At 36.3% G+C, this 25819-nt stretch overlaps 1 protein-coding gene across 1 annotated transcript in view; it reads left to right on the forward strand.

The window, feature by feature from the left end:
* The window catches only part of PAK2 (p21 (RAC1) activated kinase 2), a 79124-nt gene that overhangs the window by 34896 nt on the left and 18409 nt on the right, over positions 1 to 25819 (forward strand). The window contains exons 2-7 of the mRNA XM_082625032.1: positions 2193 to 2400; positions 19304 to 19404; positions 19745 to 19892; positions 21461 to 21492; positions 22686 to 22790; positions 23855 to 23987. Coding sequence (XP_082481158.1) covers positions 2214 to 2400; positions 19304 to 19404; positions 19745 to 19892; positions 21461 to 21492; positions 22686 to 22790; positions 23855 to 23987 — 706 coding nt within the window. The 5' untranslated portion in view covers positions 2193 to 2213. The remainder of the gene's footprint in view (positions 1 to 2192; positions 2401 to 19303; positions 19405 to 19744; positions 19893 to 21460; positions 21493 to 22685; positions 22791 to 23854; positions 23988 to 25819) is intronic.

The raw sequence follows: 25819 nt of genomic DNA on the forward strand, positions 1-25819 counted from the left end.
CAAAAAAATTATTGCTGTGGTTTCAGAGTCCATAGCTAACCTTATGAAGGTTGAGTTTGGTGTAGTATCAAAAAAGAATATCCGGGCTTCCCTGGTGGCGCAGTGGTTGAGAGTCCGCCTGCCGATGCAGGGGACACAGGTTCGTGCCCTGGTCCGGGAAGATCCCACATGCCACGGAGCGGCTGGGCCCGTGAGCCATGGCCGCTGAGCCTGCGCATCCGGAGCCTGTGCTCCGCAACTGGAGAGGCCACAACAGTGAGAGGCCCGCGTACCTCAAAAAAAAAAAAAAAAAAAAAAAAAAAAGAATATCCAGTTATCTGAAAGCTATTTTAAAAAGCTATCCCTTTTCCAGCTACATATCTGTGTAAGACCAGATTTTCTTCATATACTTCAACCAAAACATAACACAGTAAATTGAATGCAGAAGCAGATATGAGAATCCAACTGTCTTCTACTAAGCCAGACATTTAAAAGATATGCAGAAAAGTAAACTAATGCCACTCTTGTCACTATATTCTGTTTTGTAAAATGTTATTTTTCATAAAAATGTTATTTATGAATAACATTGTAATGTAATGGGTTTAATGAAGTAAATACTTAAGTAACTTATTTTAATTTCTTATAGTGAATATAGATAGAATGCACGTAAACAAAAATTGAGATCCTCAGTAATTTTTAAGAGTGTGAAGTGGTCTTGAGGCCAAAATGTTTTGAGAACTGCTGCTTTGAAGAAACAAAGTGGCTTTTAATATGCATGTGTTGAGAACAAATGTTGATAAAGGGCATAACCTAACTTAAATATGTATGTGCTGGTCTTTCCCAGTAGTTTATGAACTCTTGGAGAAGAATTAAGTCCTCTTTTCTCCAACTTCTAGCATAGAATCTTATAAATAATAATATCATTATAGTAATAGTAGCAGCCTTCAATTATTAACTCATTTAATCTTTATGAGGTAAATATTATTAATTCCTATTTTAAATTCAGATATAATTCACATAGCTGAAATTTAACAGTTCAGTGGTTTTAATATATTCACAAGGTTGTGCAACTGTTACCAATGTCTAATTCCAGAATATTTTCATTCCCCCAAAGTCACATCCCATTCCCCTCACTGTCTAGCAACCACCTACTATTCTTCAGGTACTAGCATTCAGACTAAATAAAAATCTTTTAAATTATTATTAATTTTATCTAAAACAGTTGCATTCTTTTCATTGTACATATACAAAGTTTTGTTCACTTACATGTATTAAATAATGTTACAATCAAATCAGGATCTAATTAACAATCAAAATCTTGTTTAGTGAGGTATTATTTCCTAACATATATACTTTTGTATCAGAGCTCATCTATAAGTTAGGCATCCCCTCTCCTTCACTGCTGATTTTAAACGTGTGTAATCTGCTTTTTTTTAAGACATAAAATAGATATGTGTACATATATATAAACAAGGTTGACATTTCTGCTCAATTAGCCATGTGGATAAGGAGGGTAACTTGACGGCCTGGACAGGGCATCACAGGATGACAGAACCTTGGGATTTGGCCAAACTCTGGATTTACTTTTATCAGTGTTCCCAGACTTGAAGGGACTAACATATGTAGTTAGATGGTCAGATTTTCAGAGAAACCAAATATTGTATCAGTGGCACGTTCCTATCCTTTACGAAAGTTCATATTGAGGTTAAGTTGTAATGACAAAGCTAGCAAGCATGGAATCAGTTTGGAGGCTATTGGTTTATATTTTTAGTAGCAAGCATCCTATCTCTGCTCTAGAAGTAGACCTATCAGAGACATATATTCTATTATTGGCTGGTCAGGACATAGTCTTGTCTTCCTCTTCAAATTATTTTTTTAAGACTCTATGTTGTCTGTTCATTGGAACATTTACTCTTAGAATCAGTTGAATAGGTGGATATACTCTGATATGTTAGTGTCATCTTGCTTCCCCCAGATTATCATAGTCCTCTTAATGGGATATGACTTTTCAAAGGTTCCCTCAGCTAGCCATTTACCAACTTTGTCAGGGGAGATTGCCTATATTGCAACTAATTTCATCTCTTAAGTTTTACAGCTTTAAATGGGTAACATTTTCTAATTTGAAGTTGGGGAGGTAATTAATACTATTTTGTGCTTGTCCATACTATTTTTTACCTTGTTGTTAACTGTATGTTTTTGCCTTTCTGTTTCAGGCCATATCGTAATTCTGAATCATGTCTGATAACGGAGAACTGGAAGACAAGCCTCCAGCACCCCCTGTGCGAATGAGCAGTACCATTTTTAGCACTGGAGGCAAAGACCCTTTGTCAGCCAATCACAGTTTAAAACCTTTGCCCTCTGTTCCAGAGGAAAAAAAGCCCAGGAATAAAATCATCTCTATATTCTCAAGCACAGAGAAAGGTAAATAGCTACTGTGGTTTCAAGAGTCACAGTTATTATTTTATGTTATTGGTTTTGATATCTTTTTAATTAAAGTATAATAAGCTGATATCTTTTGGTGAGAACAGTAAACATACAATTGATGGTGGTATATAGGCACTATTAGAAAGGCTAGTTTGGAAATTCCCTGGTGGTCCAGTGGTTAGGACTCTGTCCTTTCACTGCTGAGGGTGCGGATTCAGTCCCTGGTGGGAACTGAGATCCCGCAAGCCGTGCGGTGCAGCCAACAAAAGAAAAAAATAGGAAGGCTAGTTTATTTTAAACTGTAATGGAAAAGAATAAAACAAAAGTTGTTGCTCATTCTATTTGTTATGTCCAGTGAATTTCTGTACTCCCCTCCTTCATTTTCTAAGGCTTGGGCCACAGTTCATGGCTTCCTAACATTAATGAGATTCGTGATATTTGAGAAAGACTTGCTATTAGAAGAATGGAAATATAAAGTCTGCAGTCTCCTGTCTGAAATCTCAGGAGCCAACTGTGGCTTGGAATTAAGAGTTTTTCTGACTTTTGAGTAGTAGTAATGCTGTCTTTTTATCATGTATTCTATAATACCTCAAATTCATCTGAGGCAACACTCAGTAGTCAACACATAAATGGATCTTCCATAAACAAGAGTCTAGTCCAGTGTTTCTCAGCCTCAGTAAGATAGACATTTGGGGGCCAAATAATGCCTTGTTGCAGGGATCTGTCCTGTGCACTATAGGATGTTAAGCACCATTTCTAGCTTTTACCTGCTAGATGTTAGTAAGTAGCACCTCCTACCCAGTTGTGACAACTGAAAATGTCTCCAGACATTGCCAGATTCCCCTGTGGGGCAAATTGCCTCCAGTTAAGAACCACTGGTCTAGTCACACAAAGTAGAATAAAGACTATAAATAGTCTCACATAAGTTGAATTCACTAAATTTGTTTTGGTGCCAAACCTAAAGAAATAACTTTTGGTTTTCAGAGCTTTATGGATTTTAGAATTGGATAAGGGATTATGGACTTTAATGGATTTTAGAATAAAAGGGATTAGTTTGTTTTATTATATTAAGCATGACAGTATGGCTCTGACAGCTAGTAATAGATATAAGTAGAGGTAAAGATATTTTTCCACTTATATATGTCTAAGTTTACATGGAGAGGTAAACCCTAGTGGAAGAAAACAGTGCTTTGTATATAATAATAAATACACATTTAATTTGAGAGTTGAAAATACATAATCAATGAAAATTTGAATGAGGTAATATAGTTAATAGAGAATCAAGTCTTAGAGAATTTAGATATGCCAGCAGGATGTAACCATTGAGCAGTTGAAAAACTGTTCATTTTGGTGTATATCTCTTATTTCTAATTTTCCTCTTATTTTTAAGATTTCATGTGAGGTTGTAACTGAAAAGCCTCATGAATATATGTTTTTTAAGTTTATTTAACAGAAGTGGTAGCATGTGTATTTGACATGTTTGAGAATGAAAAGTGTATCTACTTAGATTGGATTAAATAAAAGATAAAGGGGGAAATCAGGAAATGAACCAAAAAGTATGCATGGGAAGAAGGCAGAAAAAGTGGATGTGTTGGAGAGCACTAAATTGTAATCTTCCATAGTTGTAAATCAGTGTATTTAAAGTAAGAAAACCTAAAAATGGCAGTGTAAACACAGTATTTATAATTGCGGAGGTTAGAAAAAAATTTATGGTGGTTAGTACCAGAAGAAATTGCTCAAAGGGTTGATATTACTTGCCTATGGAGAGCAGAATGCAAAATTGGGGTAGGAGAATGCTCAAGATAGGATAAAAACATGTACTTGGGGACAGCCTTGGAAAGGGGAAGAGAGGAGCACTAAATGAGGGAGAAAGTGTGGACAGTCCAGCACTTTGGGTAAATGGTAGGGTGGTGGGGTTTGTGAGCAAATTGAACACGCATTTACATAAATGTAGCAGAGCATGCCTATCTCTCTGATCACACTGAGAATCTTCCAGTTTTACCCTCCTTCATTAACTCCCCTTTCTTTTCTTTTCTCCTAGAAATATTAATACTTACCAGTGGTAACTAATTCAAGGTCCCCCGCTAACAAAGGGAGGGTGAGGGTACCTGGGGGTCCTAGGGAAGGCTCTGATTGCCTTCAGGTTTATCAGCTTTTGAGGTCTGTAATTAACATCCATTCAATTTTTTTTGGTGATTTCTGAAGTCTTTTGTTTTCTTGTGCTTATTATATTCAAGATTTAATAACTTTTTAGTGCTAATCTTAAAACTTTACAAGCTCTTTAAAAAAAAAAAAAGCTGGGCTTCCCTGGTGGCGCAGTGGTTGAGAGTCCACCTGCCGATGCAGGGGACACGGGTTCGTGCCCCGGTCCGGGAGGATCCCACATGCTGTGGAGCGGCTGGGCCCGTGAGCCATGGCCACTGAGCCTGCGCGTCTGGAGCCTTTGCTCCGCAACGGGAGAGGCCACAACAGTGAGAGGCCCGCGTACCGCAAAAAAACAAAAACAAAAACAAAAACAAAAACAAAAAAAAAGCTTTGCCTTTCTTATCCAATTCCTTTTTTCCTTTCTCTAAAAAATAGAAAATGTCTAACTATACAAAGTGTAACAGTCTAATGAACCTTGTAACCTAGCTTCAACAATCATCATTCTTTCTCCACTTACTTTTTTGGTTAAAATTACATATATTGAAATGCATGAAAATTAACTACGGTTTTGACAAATGGACAGACCTGTGTAAGCCATAGTCATTATCCCCCTATCACATTATGCACCACTTCCATCTCCCTGGAAAACTCTTTCACATTGTGTCCCAAACAGTCTACTCCTCCCCCACCTTTGGGAAACTTTTGTCTGATTTTTCACCTTTGATCAGTTCAGCCTGTTTTAGAACTTTACATAAATAGAATTTTGCTTTACGTTTTTAGTTTTGTGGTGACATCATACACAAAAGAGTATAATATACATAATGTATATATTTTAATAAACACCCTTGTACCCACCACCCAACATAGAATTTTACCAGTATGCCCTGAAGTCCCCATCGGCCACACCCCATCCTACCCCTCCTCTTCCTCCTTCTCCTCCCCCAACAATATCTACCATCCTGAATTTTGCATTTTTTATTTCTTGCTTTTTATTATAATCTTATGACATAATATCCCCAAATAATATATGGTTTGGGTTTGCCTATTTGGGAACATTTTATAAATGGAATCATACTACACTATATGCATATTTTCAGGATGTATATTTTCACTCAACCTCATGTTTTTGAGATTTATGTTGATATATATAGCTGTAGTTCTTTTTTACTGCTAATGTTGATATATGTAGCTGTAGTACATTTTCATTGCTGTATACTAGTACACTGTATAAATAGATGGCAGTTTATTTACCTGGTCTCCGATCTATAGACATTTGGATTATTTTCATGAACAATGCTACTATGGGTAATTTTGAACATATCTCTAGGTGGACATGTGGAAGTATTTTTCTAGGGCAATGCTTTTGAGACATCAGGTCGTTTTGATTCTAATTGCTTATTAGAATCTCTTGGGAAGCTTAATTAAATAAATCTGTGTCCAAGCTCCATCGCAGGCCAATTGAATCAGTCTTCAGGAGCTTACCTGGGCATCAGTTTTAGTTTTGCTTTTAATTTTTTTAATACCTCAGGGGATTCTAATGTGCATATAATATTAAGAACCACTGCAGTAGTGAGTTATGAAATCTATATAGTGGATGACACTAAATGAAATGGAGTATAAATAGAGTTATTGCACACAGTATAAATAGAGTTATTACAAAAGTTTCATGAAGCTTTTGTTTCAGTTGTGTGTGTGTCAGGATGTAAAATGTATTGATGTGGGTCCTGGCCAAAGATTAAAAGGTTGCTCTCAGTTATATACTTGGAGTAAAATTGCTGGGTTACAGGGTATTCCCATGTTTGACTTGACTAGGTTTATCAAATTACTTTCTAAAGTTTTTTTTTTAATGTTCATTCTCACCCACAGAACACAAATGTTTTATTGCTGAACATCCTTGCCAATTCTTGTATTATGGGATTTTAATTTTTGCCAATTTGGGAGGTGTGAAATGGTATCTCATTGTGGTTTTAATTTGGATTTCCCTGATGACTTGGGAAATTGAGTGTCTTTCCATATATTAATTTACTATTCATTTGTGTTTTCTGTGACATACCTGTTTTTTAGTCCAGTTTTCTGTTGAGTTCTTTTTCCTTAAACATTCCTTATAGTCTATATACTAATCATTTGTCAGCTATGTGTTATTAAATATAGATTTCCAGGTTGCAGTATGCTTTTTCACCCTTTCAGTGGTATCTTTTGATGAATAGAAGTTATTAATTTTGGTGTAGTTGAATTGATCAGTTTCTTTCCTTTATGTAAAGTTTGAGCTTTTTGTGTTTTAAGAATTTTTTGCCAAACTAGAGGTGATATTTTCTTAGGTTTTTCTAAAAGTTTTATAATTTGGCTTTTACAATTTAAACCTTTGAACTATCTGGATTTGGTTTTTGTGTATTTGTAAAGAGAGATTCATTTTCACTTTTTTTTTTAAACCAGTGTCCCAGACCATTTATTGAAATTTTTATCATTTCCCCACTAACCTACAGTATTAGCCATTATCCATCAGGTTTCCATGTATGCCAGGATCTGTTTCTGTGTTTTCTCTTTTATTGCATTGGCTCATTTCTCTGTACCTACACTAATACAAGACTGCCTTAATTGTTTTAGCTTATAATTCTTAATACTGATAGAGCAAATCTGGTACCATGTGGTTCTTCAGGATCTTTTGACCCGTTGCTCTTTTGTATAAATTTTGGACTTTGCTTATCATGTACTTTTTTAAAAAAACTGTTGATGCTTTGATCAGAATTGCCTTGAATTTGTAGGGCAAGTTGGGGAGAACTGCATTCAGCTTTGTTGAGAGTAGAACATCTGCAGAGTCTCTGTCATCTACTTGGAGGGAGATATTTAGGAGTGCATAATTTTCACTTAGACTGAGAGAGAAGAAGATGTTTGGAGGGTGGGGTGCTCTTTGATTCCTCCTGTTCCTGGGGCTCTTCTCCCTTTCCAACCCAACCTCCCACACTTAAAGTTCCTTTCTGGGAGCTAACACCTCTGACAGGGCCTGAACCATGAGGGTTAGGAATGTGAATGTGTATGCACATTCATGCTTGTATGAATACAGAAATCCATCTGCAATTTCATTCTCCTGTCTACATCCTGAGCTGCTGTTTCTCTCTCTAGTTTTTTCCTAATTGCTTTTCATCTTTGGGCATTCCTCACAGATTTTGTTCCATGGTGAATAAAGAGGTTTGGTGTAGAAGGGGAGAGCTACAGTATGTGCTTGGTCTATCACCTTTAAACAGAAGGATAAAAGGGAAAAAATTGTATTTTTATTTAAAAAAATTACAGTGACCCTAAGATCTTTGCCAACTCTAATGTAAAGCCTCATCTAGAGATATTAATTTTGTTCTCAAATTTACATCCCTTATTGCTATCCTTATTACTAAACAGACAGCTAATATTTTCATTTAAAAAAAAGACTCTAGAGTATCTTCAGTTATTCATTATTGGTTTTCATGTCACTGCAAAAATTAAGAACATTAGAAATTGTACCTTTTATAACAACTTGACTGAACAAATCTTTTTCATATCCCTGCTAATTATGTATCTTTTGCACTCTGTGAGTCATCAGAGATTCCATGATCAGCAAGGCAGATGATATCCCTGCCCTCATGCACTAATAAAAGACTGCAACATATAATTACAAACTCTGAAAAATGATAATAGGGATAGAGTAAGATGTCTGTAATATCTGGGAAGGCTTCCTAAAGAAGGGATATTAGAGCTGAAGGCTGAAGGATGAGTAAGTGAAAATAGGAGGATTTTGACAGTTAAAAAGTATGTTCTGTGCCTAGAAAAGAGTTTCAGTGGCCCAGGTACGGGAGGGATCATAGCACATTCGTGGAGCTGAGTATGGTCAAGTGTGGTGTGAAAGCAGAGAAGAGGGAATAATAGCATGATGTATGTAGGAAACTACAGGTAGCAGAAGAGGCTAAAGAGGTAGGCAGGGAGTAGTTCATAAAGGGCCTTGTATTCCATGCTACAGAGCTCAGATTTTATTCTGTTTCCTGGGGAAACATTACAGGATTTTAAACAGTGGGAAGACCTGGTCACATTTCTGTCTTAAATAGGCGAGACTAGTAGCTGTCTAGAAAATAGGTTTTGTTGGAGGTCTAAGACTGAAGTTGGAAACGAGTTAGGAGGATTTTGCAGTAGTCCAGGTGAGAAATGGGCTTAACAAGTCTAGTAGTTTTGATAATGAAAAACGAAAATGTCAGTGAGCCATTGTCTTGGCTTATTTTTAAAAGCTCTATTCAGTTAGCTAGAGGTGAATGGTGTGTATTTATAAACCAAAGCAATTTTTGTAAATAATTATTCAACCTATATGCACCTTCACCTCTAGTTGTTTATGAAGATGATAGACTTAGAACTGTAAATGTTCTTTCTGGTCTAAAAATCTAGTTCTAAGATTAATAATAGTAGTCCACACTCCTCTATTTCCTAGAGAATACCGTTCTGTATGATGGAACAAGTTTAGGTCACCAGTTTGAAGCTGTTCTGGGTCAAAAGAACAAAGTAATCAGTAATCACTGATTCTGTTAAACAGAAAAGTCTTCCTTTTGAAGAAATGGGGGCTTTTTTAGCCTTAGACTCTAGCTCAAATGTAGCCTAAGTAATGGTGGCTTTTAAGGATATGGTAGTGACATATTTAGGATTCTTTCAAGTACCTTTTGTGCAGCACATCACTCAGGGTACCCACCTCTTAGCTGAAGGTTGCTGCCTGCCTGCTTGTTTTGTTGTCTCATGAAGTTGAAAAATGATGCTAAGAATCCTTTTTTTCCCCAGTCCACTAAAAAATTGTGCATTTTTATTAAAAGAAGTTTCTTTCCCTGGTCCATTACTTCCCATCAAGTGATCCAGTTGCTGGGTGGATATCCTGTAAGTAGATGATTTTGGGTTTTTTTTGTTGTTGTTTGTCCATATAGCTCTTGGATTCCAGAGTTATAAAGCAGTGATTCTGTTTACATAGCAATATCCTTCCAGCACATTGTTTGATTTGAGACATGCCTCAGTATCTTTTTGTTTTAGATACTGTTTTTAATATCCCTTTCCCCTCCTACTAGGACTACTAAAATGAAAGGAGTATTTGTGTGTATGTGTGTTATATAAAAAGAAGTGAAATTAAACAGATTTTTAGGGTATTGTGCTTCAAGTTCTGCTTAATCATTTTCACTTCTTTCCTTTAACTCTTTATTCTATACTCCTAACATATATGAAACTTTCTATTAAATATCTCTAAATTTTTCAAGATTCCCAAGTTGAAAAATATGGCTGGGCCTTAGATACAACAGGAACCGGGAATTCTCCTGCTATATGTCTAGTTTTCCTGCTTTCTGTGTATCTGGTCATATTTCTGTTCTGTATCAGACTGATTTTTTTTCTCTGTGTGTTGGGAAATACAGTCCTCAACAGTTCCTGGGCTTTATTTCTTATATTCACTGGTGAGAGACTGATTCTAAGGGTCCTAATTCTGGCTTAGTTTATGTATTCACCCCTGAACCAATCTAACTGTCTGGGAGTATGTGGGCAACTGTGGCTGACATGGCTTGAATTAGATGCCTACCTTGGACCAGTCATCTGTAATCAGGGTCATATAAGAAAATGGCAGGCTTCCCTGGTGGCTCAGTGGTTGAGAGTCCGCCTGCCGATGCAGGGGACATGGTTTCGTGCCCCGATCTGGGAAGATCCCACATGCCGCGGAGCGGCTAGGCCCGTGAGCCATGGTCGCTGAGCCTGTGCGTCTGGAGCCTGTGCTCCGCAACGGGAGAGGCCACAACAGTGAGAGGCCCGTGTACCACAAAAAAAAAAAAAAAGAAGAAGAAAGAAAATTGCATCTTTCCCAACTATGTACATATCAGAAGTGGATACTGAGCAGATTTTATAAAAAGAAGAAACAAATACTTTTATATAGTGCATGAAATTGTGTGTTTTTCTGTCAGCAGTTCAGAGCCGTATAAAGAGTCGTCAACTATTAGTTTATAGTTGGTTAATAAATATTTCCTCCTGTATGCAGGATACCAAGTTAGAAGTCAAGGGACATAATAGAGAAAGTAGAGGGCATGACTTCAGGTTATTCACAGTCTAATGGAATATGAAAGATTGTTTATGAGAGATGTAAGCGTGCATTTCAGTAAAGGTAACCAAGTTTATATTAGGCTTATCAGTTGCATTTCCCTCTGCTCCTTTCCATGACCAATGTGTGCTGCCCTCCTACCATAGCCTATTAGGAGAATCTAATGGTTAAACATGCCTCTATTTACTCTCCCTCCCCAGACACAACTAAAATAACAGTAAAAAAAGAATTATTTTTTCTATCACAAGGACAAAGAGAACGGGAGAGGAGACAGTAGTATACAGGAGATTTCAGTACATATTTGGAAGAGTGAAGTGGTGGAGAATGGTAACTGACTAAGCAGAACAGAGGAAGACATAGCCTAAGTGTTTACAGAGGGGAATGTTTATGAGAAGTGACCAATTTCCCTTGTAAAAATCTCAGGGCCTCCCTGGTGGCGCAGTGGTTGAGAGTCCGCCTGCCGATGCAGGGGATACGGGTTCGTGCCCCGGTCTGGGAGGATCCCATATGCCGCGGAGCGGCTGGGCCCGTGAGCCATGGCCGCTGAGCCTGCGCATCCGGAGCCTGTGCTCCGCAACGGGAGAGGCCACAACAGTGAGAGGCCCGCGTACGGAAAAAAAAAAAAAAAAAAAAAAAAAATCTCAGAGGCTCAGGATTTAGAGATACACAAGTGTGTGTGTGTGTGTGTGTGTGTGGTTGTGTGTAATACATAGGCTGCAAAGGGGGAATTAGTTGAATATTTATATAGGATGTGTTGACGGCCCTCAGGGCCCCTCCTTTATCCCATAGGCATGCAAATATAACTCCATCCTCTGGGAGAACAAAAGAACAAAAAGATATTTATATTTATTTGAGGAGAATTAAATCTGAGAGTCTCCTTATTCTTTTTTTTTTTTTTGGCATTTTTTTAATTAGTTTCTGCTTTATAACAATCCTTATTCTTGTAGAGGAGTCAGAAAAAGGTATAGAACCAAAATGAAAAAGGCAGATTCAGGAAAGTTAACATGCTGAACTCCTTTCTTCTGCCCTGCTTTTAGAGCACTTGTACCTTGAGTCAAAGCCCTCAGACAAGAGAGTGAACGATTTTTTTCTGGATAAACAGAATGTCCTGGGGAGAAATATTTCAGATATTCCACACCCATCCTCACCTTTAATGAAAAGCCTGACTTATCTCCCAGTTAACTTTTTAATACTTTTCTGTACGAGTAGACAGCAAAGCATCACCAGACATTTGAGAAAAACCCTCAACATAAGAGAGTCCAAAACAACAGGGGGTAAAATGTGAATGTAGAAGAAACAGGGAGGGGAAAAAACCCAGCGTATACACACACATAAACTATATAATCTTCAAAGAGAGAAGATAAAGTGCATCCATGAAACAGGAAAAGTATTCTCAGAGAAAAAATGATCAGAAAACAACGAGAAATAATTATTGGAATATCAACAGTTAAGATTATCAACACAAACAGAAGATATCAATAGGCAAAGGATTGGAAGGTAGTCAAGAAGATTTTCCCAGATTGTTGAAACTACAAAGATGGAAAATATGAGAGAAAAGGTAACAGTTACAAGATCAGACCAGGATGGACTTATCTAACTAATAATGACAAAGAAAATAGAAGAAAATAATTAAATAATAGAAAAAATTTTCCAGATCTGAAGAATATGATTTCTAGGTTGAAGCAGCTCACTGAGTGCTCAACACAGTGAATGAATGAAGACCATATCAAATCACATCATCCTGAAGTTTCATTATACCACAGATAAGACAACAAAACCTGTTATACTTCCACTCAAGATGGAGTAACAGAGACCAGATTTATCTCCCCATCTAAAAAAACTAAAACACTGGGAAAAAATGTACAAAACAACAGTTTTCAAGACATTGGACATCAAATAGTAAAGGAAAGTGATCCCAAAGAGATGGGAAACAAATGAATTGAGTCCTATAATTGATGCAGCTTATTGCCTGAAGAGTTTACAGCAATAGGGAGGGACAATTAAGTGGTCTCATAAAGTTGAAACACAGAACTGGGAATTCGGGGGTGCCAAGGCTGCTAGTTTGTAGTCAGAGTATCAGAGAGTAAAGAGCTGAACAGAGAGAGAGAAAAAGAGATCTGCAGAGGGTCCCCTTTGAGTCTTCAGTAGCACATGTGTGTGAGAAAACTACCCAAAACTGGAGGGAAAAAACCACTGGAAATTATAAAAGGGAACAGCCTTTAAACCTCACACAGGGCCCAGAATATTTCCTGTTCCCACTATTCAGAGTACAAAATATTGGATAGAGGTCTTGCCTCAGTAGCAGGACAGAATTAGCCCTAGATTAAATGCTGCTCTAGCCCTAACAAAGCTTTAAAAATAATACCTAAAAGGATCAACTGTTTCTAAATTTGTTTCTCTCCTATATGAGTAGACAGCTAAGAATCACCTATCTATGTCCCAGAACAAAGTTCACAAATATTTATAGGAATGCAAAAATATCTGCACCTAACAAGGAAAAAATGTCAGTCTGGTATCCAATCAATATTTGTAAATAAATATGAGTAAATGAGTAAAATCCATCAATGGGAATCAATTCCAGAATAACACAGGTGATAGAATTAGTAGGCATGGACATTAAAATATTTAAATAACTGTATCCTATATGTTGAAGAACCCAAAGGAAGGATTCAGCATATTAAGGAAAAGCAAAGGAAGAGAGAAAAAAGAACAAATTAAAATTCTAGATTTGGAAAATACACTGGACAAAACTACAGTAGACTAGACATTGCAGAGTAAAAGATCAGTGAATTTGAAGACCATGGCAATAGAAACCATCAAAATAAAACTTGGAGAAAAAAGACTGAAACAAAAGTGAACAACCATGGGACAACTTCACGCAGACTAATGTAAGTATAACAAGTCTCTAAAGGAGGGGAAGGAGAGACATTTAGAAAACAATACTTACAATAAGGACCTACTGTATAGCACAGGGAACTCTACTCAGTACTCTGTAATGACCTATATGGGAAAAGAATCTAAAAAAGAGTGGATACATGTATATGTATAACTGATTCACTTTGCTGTACACCTGAAACTAACATAACATTGTAAATCAGCTATACTCCAATAAAAATTATTTTAAAAAACACAAATAGAAAACTTTAAACAATGGCTGATTTTTTTCCCCCAAATTTAATGGAAACTATAAACCCACAGATTCAAGAAGTTCAGTGGATTGTGAGCACAGGAAACATGATGAAAACTGCACAAAAGCACATAATCATTGTTTAAAACCAATGATAGAAAAATCTTAAAAACATCCAGACCTTAGGCTCAATTTTCTTTTTAATTTTTAAATTTTTTTATTTTTATTTTATTTTTTGTCTGTGTTGGGTCTTTGCTGCTGTGCACGGGCTTTCTCTAGTTGTGCCGAGCAAGGGCTACTCGTCGTTGTGGTGTGCGGGCTTCTCATTGCGGTGGCTTCTCTTGTGGAGCATGGGCTCTAGGCCCACGAGCTTCAGTATTCAGTAGTTGCAGCACGCAGGCTCAGTAGTTGTGGCGCACAGGCTTAGTTGCTCTGCAGCATGTGTGATCTTCCCGTACCAGGGATCAAACCCACGTCCCCTACATTGGCAGGTGGATTCTTAACCACTGCGCCACCAGGGAAGTCCATAGGCTCAATTTTCTGTGAACCTAAAACTGCTCTAAAAAAGTCTGTTTAAAAAAAAAAGCTGTCAGGCTTCCCTGGTGGCGCAGTGGTTGAGAGTCCGCCTGCCGATGCAGGGGACACGGGTTCGTGCCCCAGTCCGGGAAGATCCCACATGCCGCAGAGCGGCTAGGCCCGTGAGCCATGGCCACTGAGCCTGCGTGTCCAGAGCCTGTGCTCTGCAATGGGAGAGGTTGCAACAGTGAGAGGCCTGCGTACCACAAAAAAAAAAAAAAAAAAAAAAGGCTGTCAGAAAGAAAAGACACATATAGAAGGGGAAAAGAAGGTAATTATAAAAAAAAATACATAGATAATCAAAAAGAAGAAAAAAAGAAAGTGGGAACAAAGAATACATAGAGATGATTGTAAAACAAATGAAAGAATGGTGGGTTTAAACCTAACTATAGCAATCACATTAAATGTTACTGATCTAGACACCCTGTTTATTAACAGATTGCTAAAGCAGACCTAAATTTATATGCAACCTATAAGAAACCCACTTTAAAAATATAAAGCCACAAAATAGGTTAAAATAAAATAATTTTTTTAAAGTATGCTAACAGTGGGACTTCCCTGGTGGCGCAGTGGATAAGACTCCACACTCCCCAATGCAGGGGGCCAGGGTTTGATCCCTGGTCAGGGAACTAGATCCCACATGCATGCCGCAACTAAGAGTTCACATGACACAGCTAAGGAGGCCACGTGCCGCATATAAGGAGCTGGCAAGCTGCAACTAAGACCCGGTGCAACCAAATAAATAAATAATTTGTAAAAAAGACTGTGAACAGCTTCAAAAAAAAAAAGAGCACTGGTGCTTTAAAAAATAATAAAGTATGCTAACAATGAAAACAAGCTGGATGGGCTTTGTTAATATCAGACAAAGTAGATTTTAGAGCAAGAAATATTCCTCTAGTTAAGGGATAAGGAATAATTTATTTTATAATGATAATAGGGTCTATTAATCAATATGGTGTAATAGAGCTAAACATTTATGCACTTAATAGCAGAGCTTCAAAATACATGAAACACGGCTTCCCTGGTGGCGCAGTGGTTGAGAGTCCGCCTGCAGATGCAGGGGACAAGGGTTCGAGCCCCGGTCTGGGGAGATCCCACATGCCGTGGAGCGGCTGGGCCCGTGAGCCATGGCCGCTGAGCCTGCACATCCGGAGCCTGTGCTCCGCAACGGGAGAGGCCACAACAGTGAGAGGCCCGTGTACCACACACACACACAAAAAAAACAGATTTCAAGAAGAAATAGACAAGTACAGTTATAGTTGCAAATTCCAGTACACTTTCACAATAATTGGTAGAACAAGTAGATGGAAAATTGCTAAAACTATCAGCCAACTTGACCAATTGACCTTTATAGAATATTCCATTCTTTTTAAGTGAACACGGAACATTTACAAAGATGTATTCTGTGGCCATTTTTTAAAGTCTCGATAAATTTAGGAAGATTCAAATCACAAAGTATATTCTGTGACCACAGTGTAATTAAGTTAGAAATCAGTAGCAGAAAGATCCCTGGAAATATTTGGAAAGTAAATAAAAACACTTCCAAATAAATGAAGAAATTAAAAGAATATTTAGGAAATACATTAAACTGAATGAAAATGAAAATTCAAGACATCTGTATCTGCATGATGCTGCTAAAGCAGTACTTAGAGGAAATTTATAGTATTTAAAACATCCATATTAGAAAAGAAAAGAAAGATTTCAAATCAGTGATTTCAGCTAAGCCATTTTAATAAACTAGAAGGGAAGAACAGGTGAGATCCAGAGTAAGTAGATGAAAAGAAATAATAAAAGTCAAAGCAGAAATCAGTGAAATAAAAAAAATACAGAAAAGTCAATAAAGTAAAAAGTTAATTCATTGAGAATACCAATAAAATAGGTGAACCTTTAGCAAGACTGACAGGGTAGTCGGGAGGCAGAAAAGACACAAATTATCAATATTGAGAATGACAGAGATGGTATCTCTGTACATTTTACAGACATTAAAAAGAAGGTAGTATTATGAACAAATATATACAAATAAAATTCAACACATTAAAGTGAAAAAATTTCTTGAAAGACACAAGTTTTCAAAGCTCACTCAAAAAAAAATGTAACCTGAAAACCCTATATTTCTTAGGAAAATTTAGTTTATAGTTACTAGCCTTCCCACAAAGACTCAGATGGCTCCATTGGTGAATTTTACCAAGCATTTGAGGTAGAAACATTACCAGTTCTACACAAACTTCTAGAAAATTGAATAGGAAGGAGTACTTCCCAAATCATTTTATGAGACCAGCATTACTCATACCCCAACCAAAGACATTACAAGAAAAGAAAGCTGCACACCAATATCCTTCATTAACATAGATGCAAAATCTTAGCAAGATTTTAGTAATTACAACCCAACAGTATACAAAAAGAGTAATACATCATGACCAAGTGGATTTCATTTCAGTAATGCAGGTTGGTGTAACATTTGGAAATCAATCAGTGTAATTTACTATATTAACAAAATTTAAAAGGTGAACCATATGTTCATCTCCATAGATGTAGAAAAAGCATTTGATGAAATCCAATATTCATTTCTGATCAAAGCATTCAGCAGATTTGAAATAGAAGGAAATACCTTTAACATCTTTGAAAAACTTACCCCTGGTATCAAACTTGTTGGAGAAAAAATGGCTTTTCCTACTTAGATTAGGAAAAATACAAAGATTTCCCTTTCACCACTTTTATTCAACAGTGTGCTAGAGGTTCTAGCCAGTGCAGCAAGGCAAGAAAAATAAATGAAAGGAATCCGGAGTGGGAAGGAAGAAGTAAAGCTGTCTTTATTCACCAGCAACATAATTGAAATTTTATAGGAAATTCTGTGATAGCTACAAAATGCTACTGGAACAAAAAGTAAGGCTTAATAGTAAGGTTTCAGGATATAAGATCAGTATTTAAGAATCAGTTGTGTTTCTCTATGCCATCAATGAACAATTGAAAATTGAAATTTAAAAAGCTGTACCATTTGCAGTAGCATCAGACCTTTTGAAATACTGTGGCAGAAATCAGACAAAAGCAGTAACAGATCTGTACAATGATAACTATAAAACATTGCTGAGAGAAATGAAAGAAGACCTAAATAAGTGGAGAGAGTCACTATTTTCATGGATTAGAAGACACAATATTGTTAACAAATCAGTTCTCCCTAAAATGATCTATAAATGCAGTGCAGTCCAAATCAAAATCCCAGCAGGCTTTTTTTTGGAAATGATCAAGATTATTCTAAAATTCACATGGAAATGCAAATGACCTAGAATACAGCCAAACAATTTTTTAAAAGAAAAGGTCGGGGACTTCCCTGGTGGTCCAGTGGTAAAGAATCTGCCATCCGATGCAGGGACGTGGGTTTGATCCCTGGTTGGGGAACTAAGGTCCCACATGCCACAGGGTAACTAAGCCTGTGCACCACAACTACTGAGCTTGTGCACCTCAACCAGAGAGCCAATGTGCTGCAAACTACAGAGCCCACGCACACTGGAGCCCGCATGCCCTGGAGCCTGCACGCCACAACTAGAGAGAAGAAACCCGCACACCACAACTAGAGAGAAGCCCGAGTGCCACAACTGGGGAGAAGCCCGCACACCACAACGAAAGATCCCGCATGCTGCAACTAAGACCTGATGCAGCTAAAAAAAGTAAAGAAAATAAATTTTAAAAAAATAAAAAATAAATGTATAAAACAAGAAAAACTTGTGAATTCTTTAAAAAAAATAAATAAAAAGAAAAAAAGAAAGAAAAGGTCACAAGGCTTATACTGTGTAGTTTCAATGCTTATTATAAAACTACAGTAATCCAGGCAGTCTTATACTATTGGCATAAGGTAAAGAGATTATTGCAAGAGAGTTGAACATCCAGAAATAGACCTGTGCATATATATGGTCAATTGATTTTCAACAGTGGTTCAGAATGAGAAAGTGGCTTTGGCCTTCTAAATAGCAACACTGGAAATTAGAAGAAATTCAAAGGGGGGTGGTACTTTCAACCTAAATACATATATAGTTAGTCAAGAACTATCATATATAGTTAGTCAAGAACTATCAATTAAAACTAATTATTTTCAACCTAAATACATACATAGTCAAGAACTATCAATTAAATACATATATAGTTAGTCAAGAACTATCAATTAAAACAAAGGTGTATACCAGAAGAGGAGAGCACAGGATACAGAAAATAGATTCTAGCACAGCATAAAAGTGAAGGAATGACCTAGGACCAATAGCTGTGCCAGAAGCCTCCACATAATAAACTACTGCAGTTTAGAGCAAGAGGATCTGAGAGCAAGTTGGCTAGGTGGGGGAAAAAAAGGAACTGATGTGTGTGAGTTTACAGAGAATATTATTGATAGGTGTGTGGCAGAAATGTTGTAAAAATAATTGGCGGAACCACAGAAGAACTGGGAAATCTTAAAATGTAACAGTTATTAATGTCAATAAAAAGGAAGAGTTAGAGTTGCTGCACAAAAAGGTGATGTGGTCCTTGTAAACTACCTGTTTATATGGTGTATATTATCCATAGTCATAGTAATGTAAATTGCTCTTTCTAGATGAGTATAGCTCACTAGAAATAGGACTTGATAGACTTCGTTTTCCAGATTGTTCGGCATCTGAGGTGTAGTTCTTTATTTATGAGAGAACAGATAATCTAAGGGGCTCTGTCTTCTGCCCTGAGGGCTTTTATTCAGGCCTGGTGCTGTTAGTCTGTGTGCCTCTTTAATCAGAACACAGGTTGACACCCTCCCCCTCCTCCCCTCTCCCCCAACCCTGGCCCTTGATGACAGAATAGGTTTCTGTACTTGATTTATCAGTTTCCTATCAGCCAGTGTTTTTAGGGAAAATTTCTTTTTTAGAATAATTTTGTTCCTAGTCTGTTTTGGGAAAACTATAAACATGATTATAAGTATCTTTATTAATCTTGTTTAAAGAGGCTCTTTTTTTAATGCCCTCTAGGAAGTAAGAAGAAAGAGAAGGAAAGGCCAGAAATTTCTCCTCCATCTGATTTTGAGCACACCATCCATGTTGGCTTTGATGCTGTTACTGGAGAATTCACTGTAAGTTTACTAAGTTGAGACTCATTTATAAAGCAGTACTCAAACCTTTCCTTTCAGTATTAAATTTGAAGTTAACTTTTCCATCCACATGTTAACTGTGAATTCTTAGTACTTTTCTCTTCTTACAAAAGTGTTTGTGTTTAGATGTGTTCTTTTCCTAGGGCGCTGAGCCTATTGATTATAATTTGCAAAATAGATTTAGAAAACCAGACATTTTAGAATTTAGTCATACCTACAATTATGTAGATTGATTTGTTTTATATATTTTCTCACTTTCCTCTGGAAATTGATCTAATTAGAGCAATTTAAAACAACTAATTTCTGAATATCTTTTTGTTAGGGCATGCCAGAACAGTGGGCTCGATTATTACAGACCTCCAATATCACCAAACTAGAGCAAAAGAAGAATCCTCAGGCTGTGCTGGATGTCTTAAAGTTCTATGACTCCAACACAGTGAAGCAGAAATATCTGAGCTTTACTCCTCCTGGTAAGACATCAGACCATGGTAAAAGGCTGACTTAAATGGGATTGTAGAGTTGTGGAGCACTTCTGGATAAAAAGATTGCTTCTGGAAAAATTAAAAAGCTAAGCTACTTTTTTCCCTGCATAGATCCTGCCTTTTGTAAACTCATTGGGGCAGCTCTTACGTATAATTTGGAGTCTGGGGATTATGTTAATCTCTTAGTTTTGCCAAAAATGGGTGTTTGGGACTTTTGTTTATTTGTTTTTTCTCTTTACTGCTTTTGAATGAGTTCAGCAGTAGAAGGGAAAGAGGCTGATTTATAGGCATGTTTGTACTAGAAATATATTTATTGTCAGTGGGACAGGTTGTTTTACTATATATAAACGCACAGACTTTGAAGTAAAAAATGTTTGCTCAAAAATTGAAACTCATCACATATATAAACATAAAATAAGAATTAGAACTAAAAGTATTTATTCCTCAGAATTGGAATCATCAGTTAAGAATTGGAGAATAGTGGGGTTTTTTTAAGTTTATTTGTTCAAATAAGGATTAGAATAAAATCCATACATTACAGTTGATTGTGGTATCTCTTGCATCTTTTGTTATTTAGGCTTCCCCTCCCTCACGTTGTTTGCTCTCATGCTCTCCTTTTCTTGCAGTTTATTTGTTAAAGAAACAGAATCATTTGTCCTGTTTCCCTCAGTGTAGATTTTGCTAATTACATCACAGGTTATCATTTAATATGTTTCTCTGTCCTCTCAAGTCATACATATAGTTTTAAAAAACAATATGATTGAGCTAAAAATCATACATTTAGTTTTAATTAATTGTACTTATTTGATTGCATTCTCGCTGAAATAAGGGCTGTGTTGAAGGAAGAAATAGCCCACTTAGTAAATCTTGACCTTTTTTACATAGTCTAGTACAACCTTAGCAAAAGGTCAGATTTGTCTCCGACTTTCTTGTCAACTTCTAAGTCTGTGTAAATGAATAATCTTTTTTTTAATCAGTGTTTGAACAGAGAATGGTATATTCACATGTGTGTGTGTCTGGTCATTTTAAAAGGTAAAACAAAACTTGCTCTTCTAAACTCCAGAATGAATATTGTGATATTTAGTCTTCATGAACTGTGTTTTGTCTTCAGGGATTTGCTTTCACACTGATCGAAATTTATGTCAGTAATTTTCCTTTGCAGAGTTACTGTTGGTTTCTTTAAGTTCCTTGATAGGCAGTTTGCTGGAGAAAAATATCATTATGAATAGACTTCTGTCTTATTTTAATAAATACAGGTATAGTTTCAAATGAAATTTTTTTATTAAGGTATAATTTCATGCTGCAAAATTCACCCACTTGAAGTATACAATTCAATGATTTTTAGCAAATTTAGAGTTCCATTAAATTTGAGGTTTATAATGTGTAAATTCTTGTTTGAATACTGATATTGTTTTTCTCAAGACTTAATTCAACTTAAAATGAAATCAGTCTTAGAACTTTTTACTTGCTCTGCTTTATCTTTTTTCCTTTTATTGTATAAAATTGTTTTATTTTTTGAATTGTTAACTTAGCATTATTTTCTGTTTTGTATTCAGAGAAAGACAGCTTCCCGTCTGGAACACCAGCAGTAAGTTAATATGTTATTTCTTATAGCTCTTGTTCTAATTTAAGTTACCCAAAACAAGTCTCAGTTTTTATTTTACTTTCTGAAATAAATTACAGCCTCCAGAAATAGCTACTTAATATTGATATATGTTTTTAGCTAGCCACTTGATTATTTGAGGAAGCCATATTAAGCAAATAGAATTTCCTCAGATGATGCTTAAAGTAACTAAAGCTTATGATCTTTAGAGCAGTTTAGCTACTTTTGATAATGTTTCCATATATAAACATGAATACAAAGAACTTGCCAGCATTTTCCTCTGGCATCATCCTACTGAATATAGACTATGGAAATATACTGAACAATAGAAGCCTGTTAGAATCTTCAGAGTTGTCTGAAACTTTATCTAAGTTATCATGTAAGCACAAATACCCCTTGCAAACAGTAGCTATTTTATTTTCAATTCCTCAGTTAGGAGGACACAGTCTCCTGGAGTTATTTGAAGACTATATGTAATAACATGTAAAGTACCTACTTAGCATACACCTGGCATATAATAAGCTCTGTATAAAGGATAATGCCTTCCTCTTTTGCTTTGTTAGCCACAACTTCTTCTGGTGAATCTACCTGTTTTAGATAGCCAGAAATCTCTGACCTGTACAAAGTCCAGAGGATGTTTGTTTTGGGTCTTAACAAATGAAATGATTGTTTACTTTTTGGGCTTGTTAAAATGGTATAAAATTCTCTATAAAAGGTATGAATTCCCTCTTAAGAATACTTGGTATTTACTGTATACATTTGTCTCATAAATTTTTCTGTAACGTATAGAATTACCTTTACTTTTTTTTTTTTTTTTTGTGGTACACGGGCCTTTCACTGTTTTGGCCTCTCCCATTGCGGAGCACAGGCTCGGGACGCGCAGGCTCAGCGGCCATGGCTCACGGGCCTAGCCGCTCTGCGGCATGTGGGATCTTCCCGGACCGGGGCATGATCCCGTGTCCCCTGCATCAGCAGGCGGACTCTGAACCACTGCGCCACCAGGGAAGCCCCCCCACCTTTACTTTTTAAATGAATAGATTAGAACCATTGAGGTTTTATTGCTTTGAAATGAGCTATTAAATACTTTTTCAAGTATGGTGAAAAAGAGAGATAGTCATATCTTAACGTGTTGTTATATTTGACTTGTCTTCCTCACTTTGTTCATGTGATAAATGCAGCTGAATACCAAGGGTTCGGAAACAGCAGTAGTAACAGAAGAAGACGATGATGATGAAGAGACTCCTCCTCCTGTTATTGCCCCACGACCAGATCATACAAAATCAGTGAGTTTCTGATTAGTGAATTGGGTTGTGTGTGTCTGTGAATGTGTATTTTAAAAAGCAGTCTGTATTTGACTTCCAGTGATTAATTTTTTAAAAGTCCTCAGGCTTAAAATGTTTTAATATGGGATATTTGACTAGGAGATTTTTACCTAAATACCACTCATCAAAAAACTAGTTTTTTGAAAATTAAAATCGAATGGATTCTTTAAAAGTTAAAATACTTTTCTCATTTTGTTTTCTTTCTGTATTACACCGTCTGTTCCAGAGAACTCGTCTGTTTCTCTGCCTTTTTCTGTTTATCTCAGTGCAGAAAAGTACTGTATCTAAAACTTGGATCTTACCTTTTATCCAAAGTACGTATTTAACTCCCATTTAACATTTCTCTTAAAGCCTTGGTATCATTTAAGAGGCTGCCGAGAGTGGAAGTTTCTAACAGATATGGGAGAATTTTAAAAATAAAAACCTTAGATAGAGACAGAAAGAGTCCTGTCCCTCTCCCTGTACTAATACAAATAAAGTCCGGGGAGCATGATGAAGTGTTGGCACAATAGGCGGGTAAGGCTCTAAGGACTGCCATTGGATCCTCATCTAATGATAGAAAGCTCTCTTTTCTTTACCACTTAGAACTGGCTGTTTGAAATGAAATGGTAGATACTATATTTGTATAAAAAATTTTTGTGGAAATTAATAATTGTTATTTCAACATCAGGGTTTCTTTGCTCCTTCTCTCTTGTAGAAAAAATATGATTTTTAACTTGTACTTCTTTTTGCTTCATTTCTGGCATATTATTTTCAATCTGGTTACACTTAAATTTCATTCACAGATCTGCTGTTTTGCTAGACAGACTTTTAAAATATATACATGACGTGCCAAAGAAAAATGTTTCACATTGCATCTTAGTTACCAGTCTTTTATAAGACAAGTCTGAAAATATTATTCTCATTCTTTAGAACACTGAGGACAACTTAGTTTTTGTCAAAAATCAAAGAACTGAATAGTGTACCAGTAAGAATACCTAAAGATATTTTTCCTCAAGTCTCGGTAATTAACTGTTTCTCTGCAGATTTATACACGGTCTGTAATTGATCCTATTCCTGCACCAGTTGGTGATTCTAATGTTGATAGTGGTGCCAAGACTTCAGACAAACAGAAAAAGAAGGCCAAAATGACAGATGAAGAGATTATGGAGAAATTAAGTATGTTAACTACATTTTACATTATTCTTAAATTGTTAACAGCCCATGAAACATTTGGCCCAGGTGGATCTTGATTTATGTCTTATATGTTGGCTTAAGACATAAAAAATAAATTGTTTTCGTCTAGGAACAACAGCTTCAATTAATGTAGTAAAGCCAAAATAATACTCTTCTTTGCTTTCTTATTATTATGTGCTGGCTAGTGAGCAGCATCTTTGCAAAACAGTCAGTACCTTGGGAGCAATACTTCTTCTCAAAGGGCCAAATCTATGGGTCCTAGTTGGAAACTTTATCAAAGGAAGTTTGTATATATTTATGCACACCTGTAGAATAAAATATGTCCCTAAATAACTAAACAAAATGGCCTATATAGATAATATGTGTAAGCATAAAATATATTTTTTTCTCTTCTCCTTTTTCATCCATCAGCTATCATTGGCCTGGATCAAGCACTGGAAATAATACACACAGTGCCAGAGAGGGTAGCAATAACGTCTCATTACAAGTCTATAGCAACTTTAGTTATAAAGGATACTGACCTAGAGGGATCAAGGAAAAATATTATGTATTGGCAGTAGGCTTGAGGTTGGATACCTATGTAAAACTGGATTATTTCTGTGAATTTCTTTGATATGCCCCTCTCTCCTTTTACCTAGTGAAAGTTTAAGTGAAAATTTCTTGTGGTTTTCTCATGTTTTGACTTACTGTTAATACGAATATAAGTTAGAGTTTTATGTACAGTATCCTAATTTTAAAATCTTTCTCAAGAAAAATCTCAAATAAACAACCTAACCTTACACCTAAAGCAACTAGAGAAAGAAGAACAAACAAAACCTAAAGTTAGTAGAAGGAAAGAAATCATAAAGATCAGAGCAGAAATAAATGAAATAGAGACAAAGAAGACAATAGCAAAGATCAGTGAAACTAAAAGCTGGTTCTTTGAAAAGATAAGCAAAAGTGATAAACTTTAACCAGACTCATCAAGAAAAACAGGGACTGGACTCAAATCAATAAAATTAGAAATGAAAAAGGTGAAGCTAAAACGGACACCACAGAAATACAAAGGATCATAAGAGACTACTACAAGCAACTGTATGCCAATGAAATGGACAAGCTGGAAGAAATGGACAAATTCTTAGAAAAGTACAACCTTCCAAGACTGAACCAGGAAGAAATAGAAAATATGAACAGACCAATCACAAGCACTGAAATTGAAACTGATTAAAAAACTCCCAACAAACAAAAGTCCAAGACCTGATGGCTTCACAGGCGAATTCCATCACACATTTAGAGAAGAGCTAACTCCTGTCCTTCTGAAACTGTTCCAAAAAATTGCAGAGGAAGGAAAACTCCTAAAATCATTCTGTGAGCCCACCATCACCCTGATACCAAAACCAGAGAAAGATACCACAAAAGAAGAAAATTGCAACCAGTATCACTGATGAACATATCACTGACGCAAAAATAATCAACAAAATACTAGCAGTCCAGATCCAATAATAACGTAAAAGTATCATACACCATGATCAATTGGTATTTATCCCAGGGATGCAAGGATTTTTCTGTATCCACAAATCAAGCAGTGTGATACACCACACCAACAAATTGAAGAATAAAAACCATATGATCATCTCAACAGATGCAGAAAAAGCTTTTGACAAAATTCGGCACGCATGTATGATAAAGACTCTCCAGAAAGTGGGCATAGAGGGAACATAACTTAACATAATAAAGGGCATATACTGCAAACCTACAGCTAATATCACACTCAATGGTGAAAAGCTGAAAGCGTTTCCTCTAAGATCAGGAACAAGACAAGGATGTCCACTCTC

The sequence above is a fragment of the Mesoplodon mirus genome (assembly GCF_964341445.2).
Source record: "Mesoplodon mirus genome assembly, chromosome: 6".
Lineage (NCBI taxonomy): Eukaryota > Metazoa > Chordata > Mammalia > Artiodactyla > Ziphiidae > Mesoplodon > Mesoplodon mirus.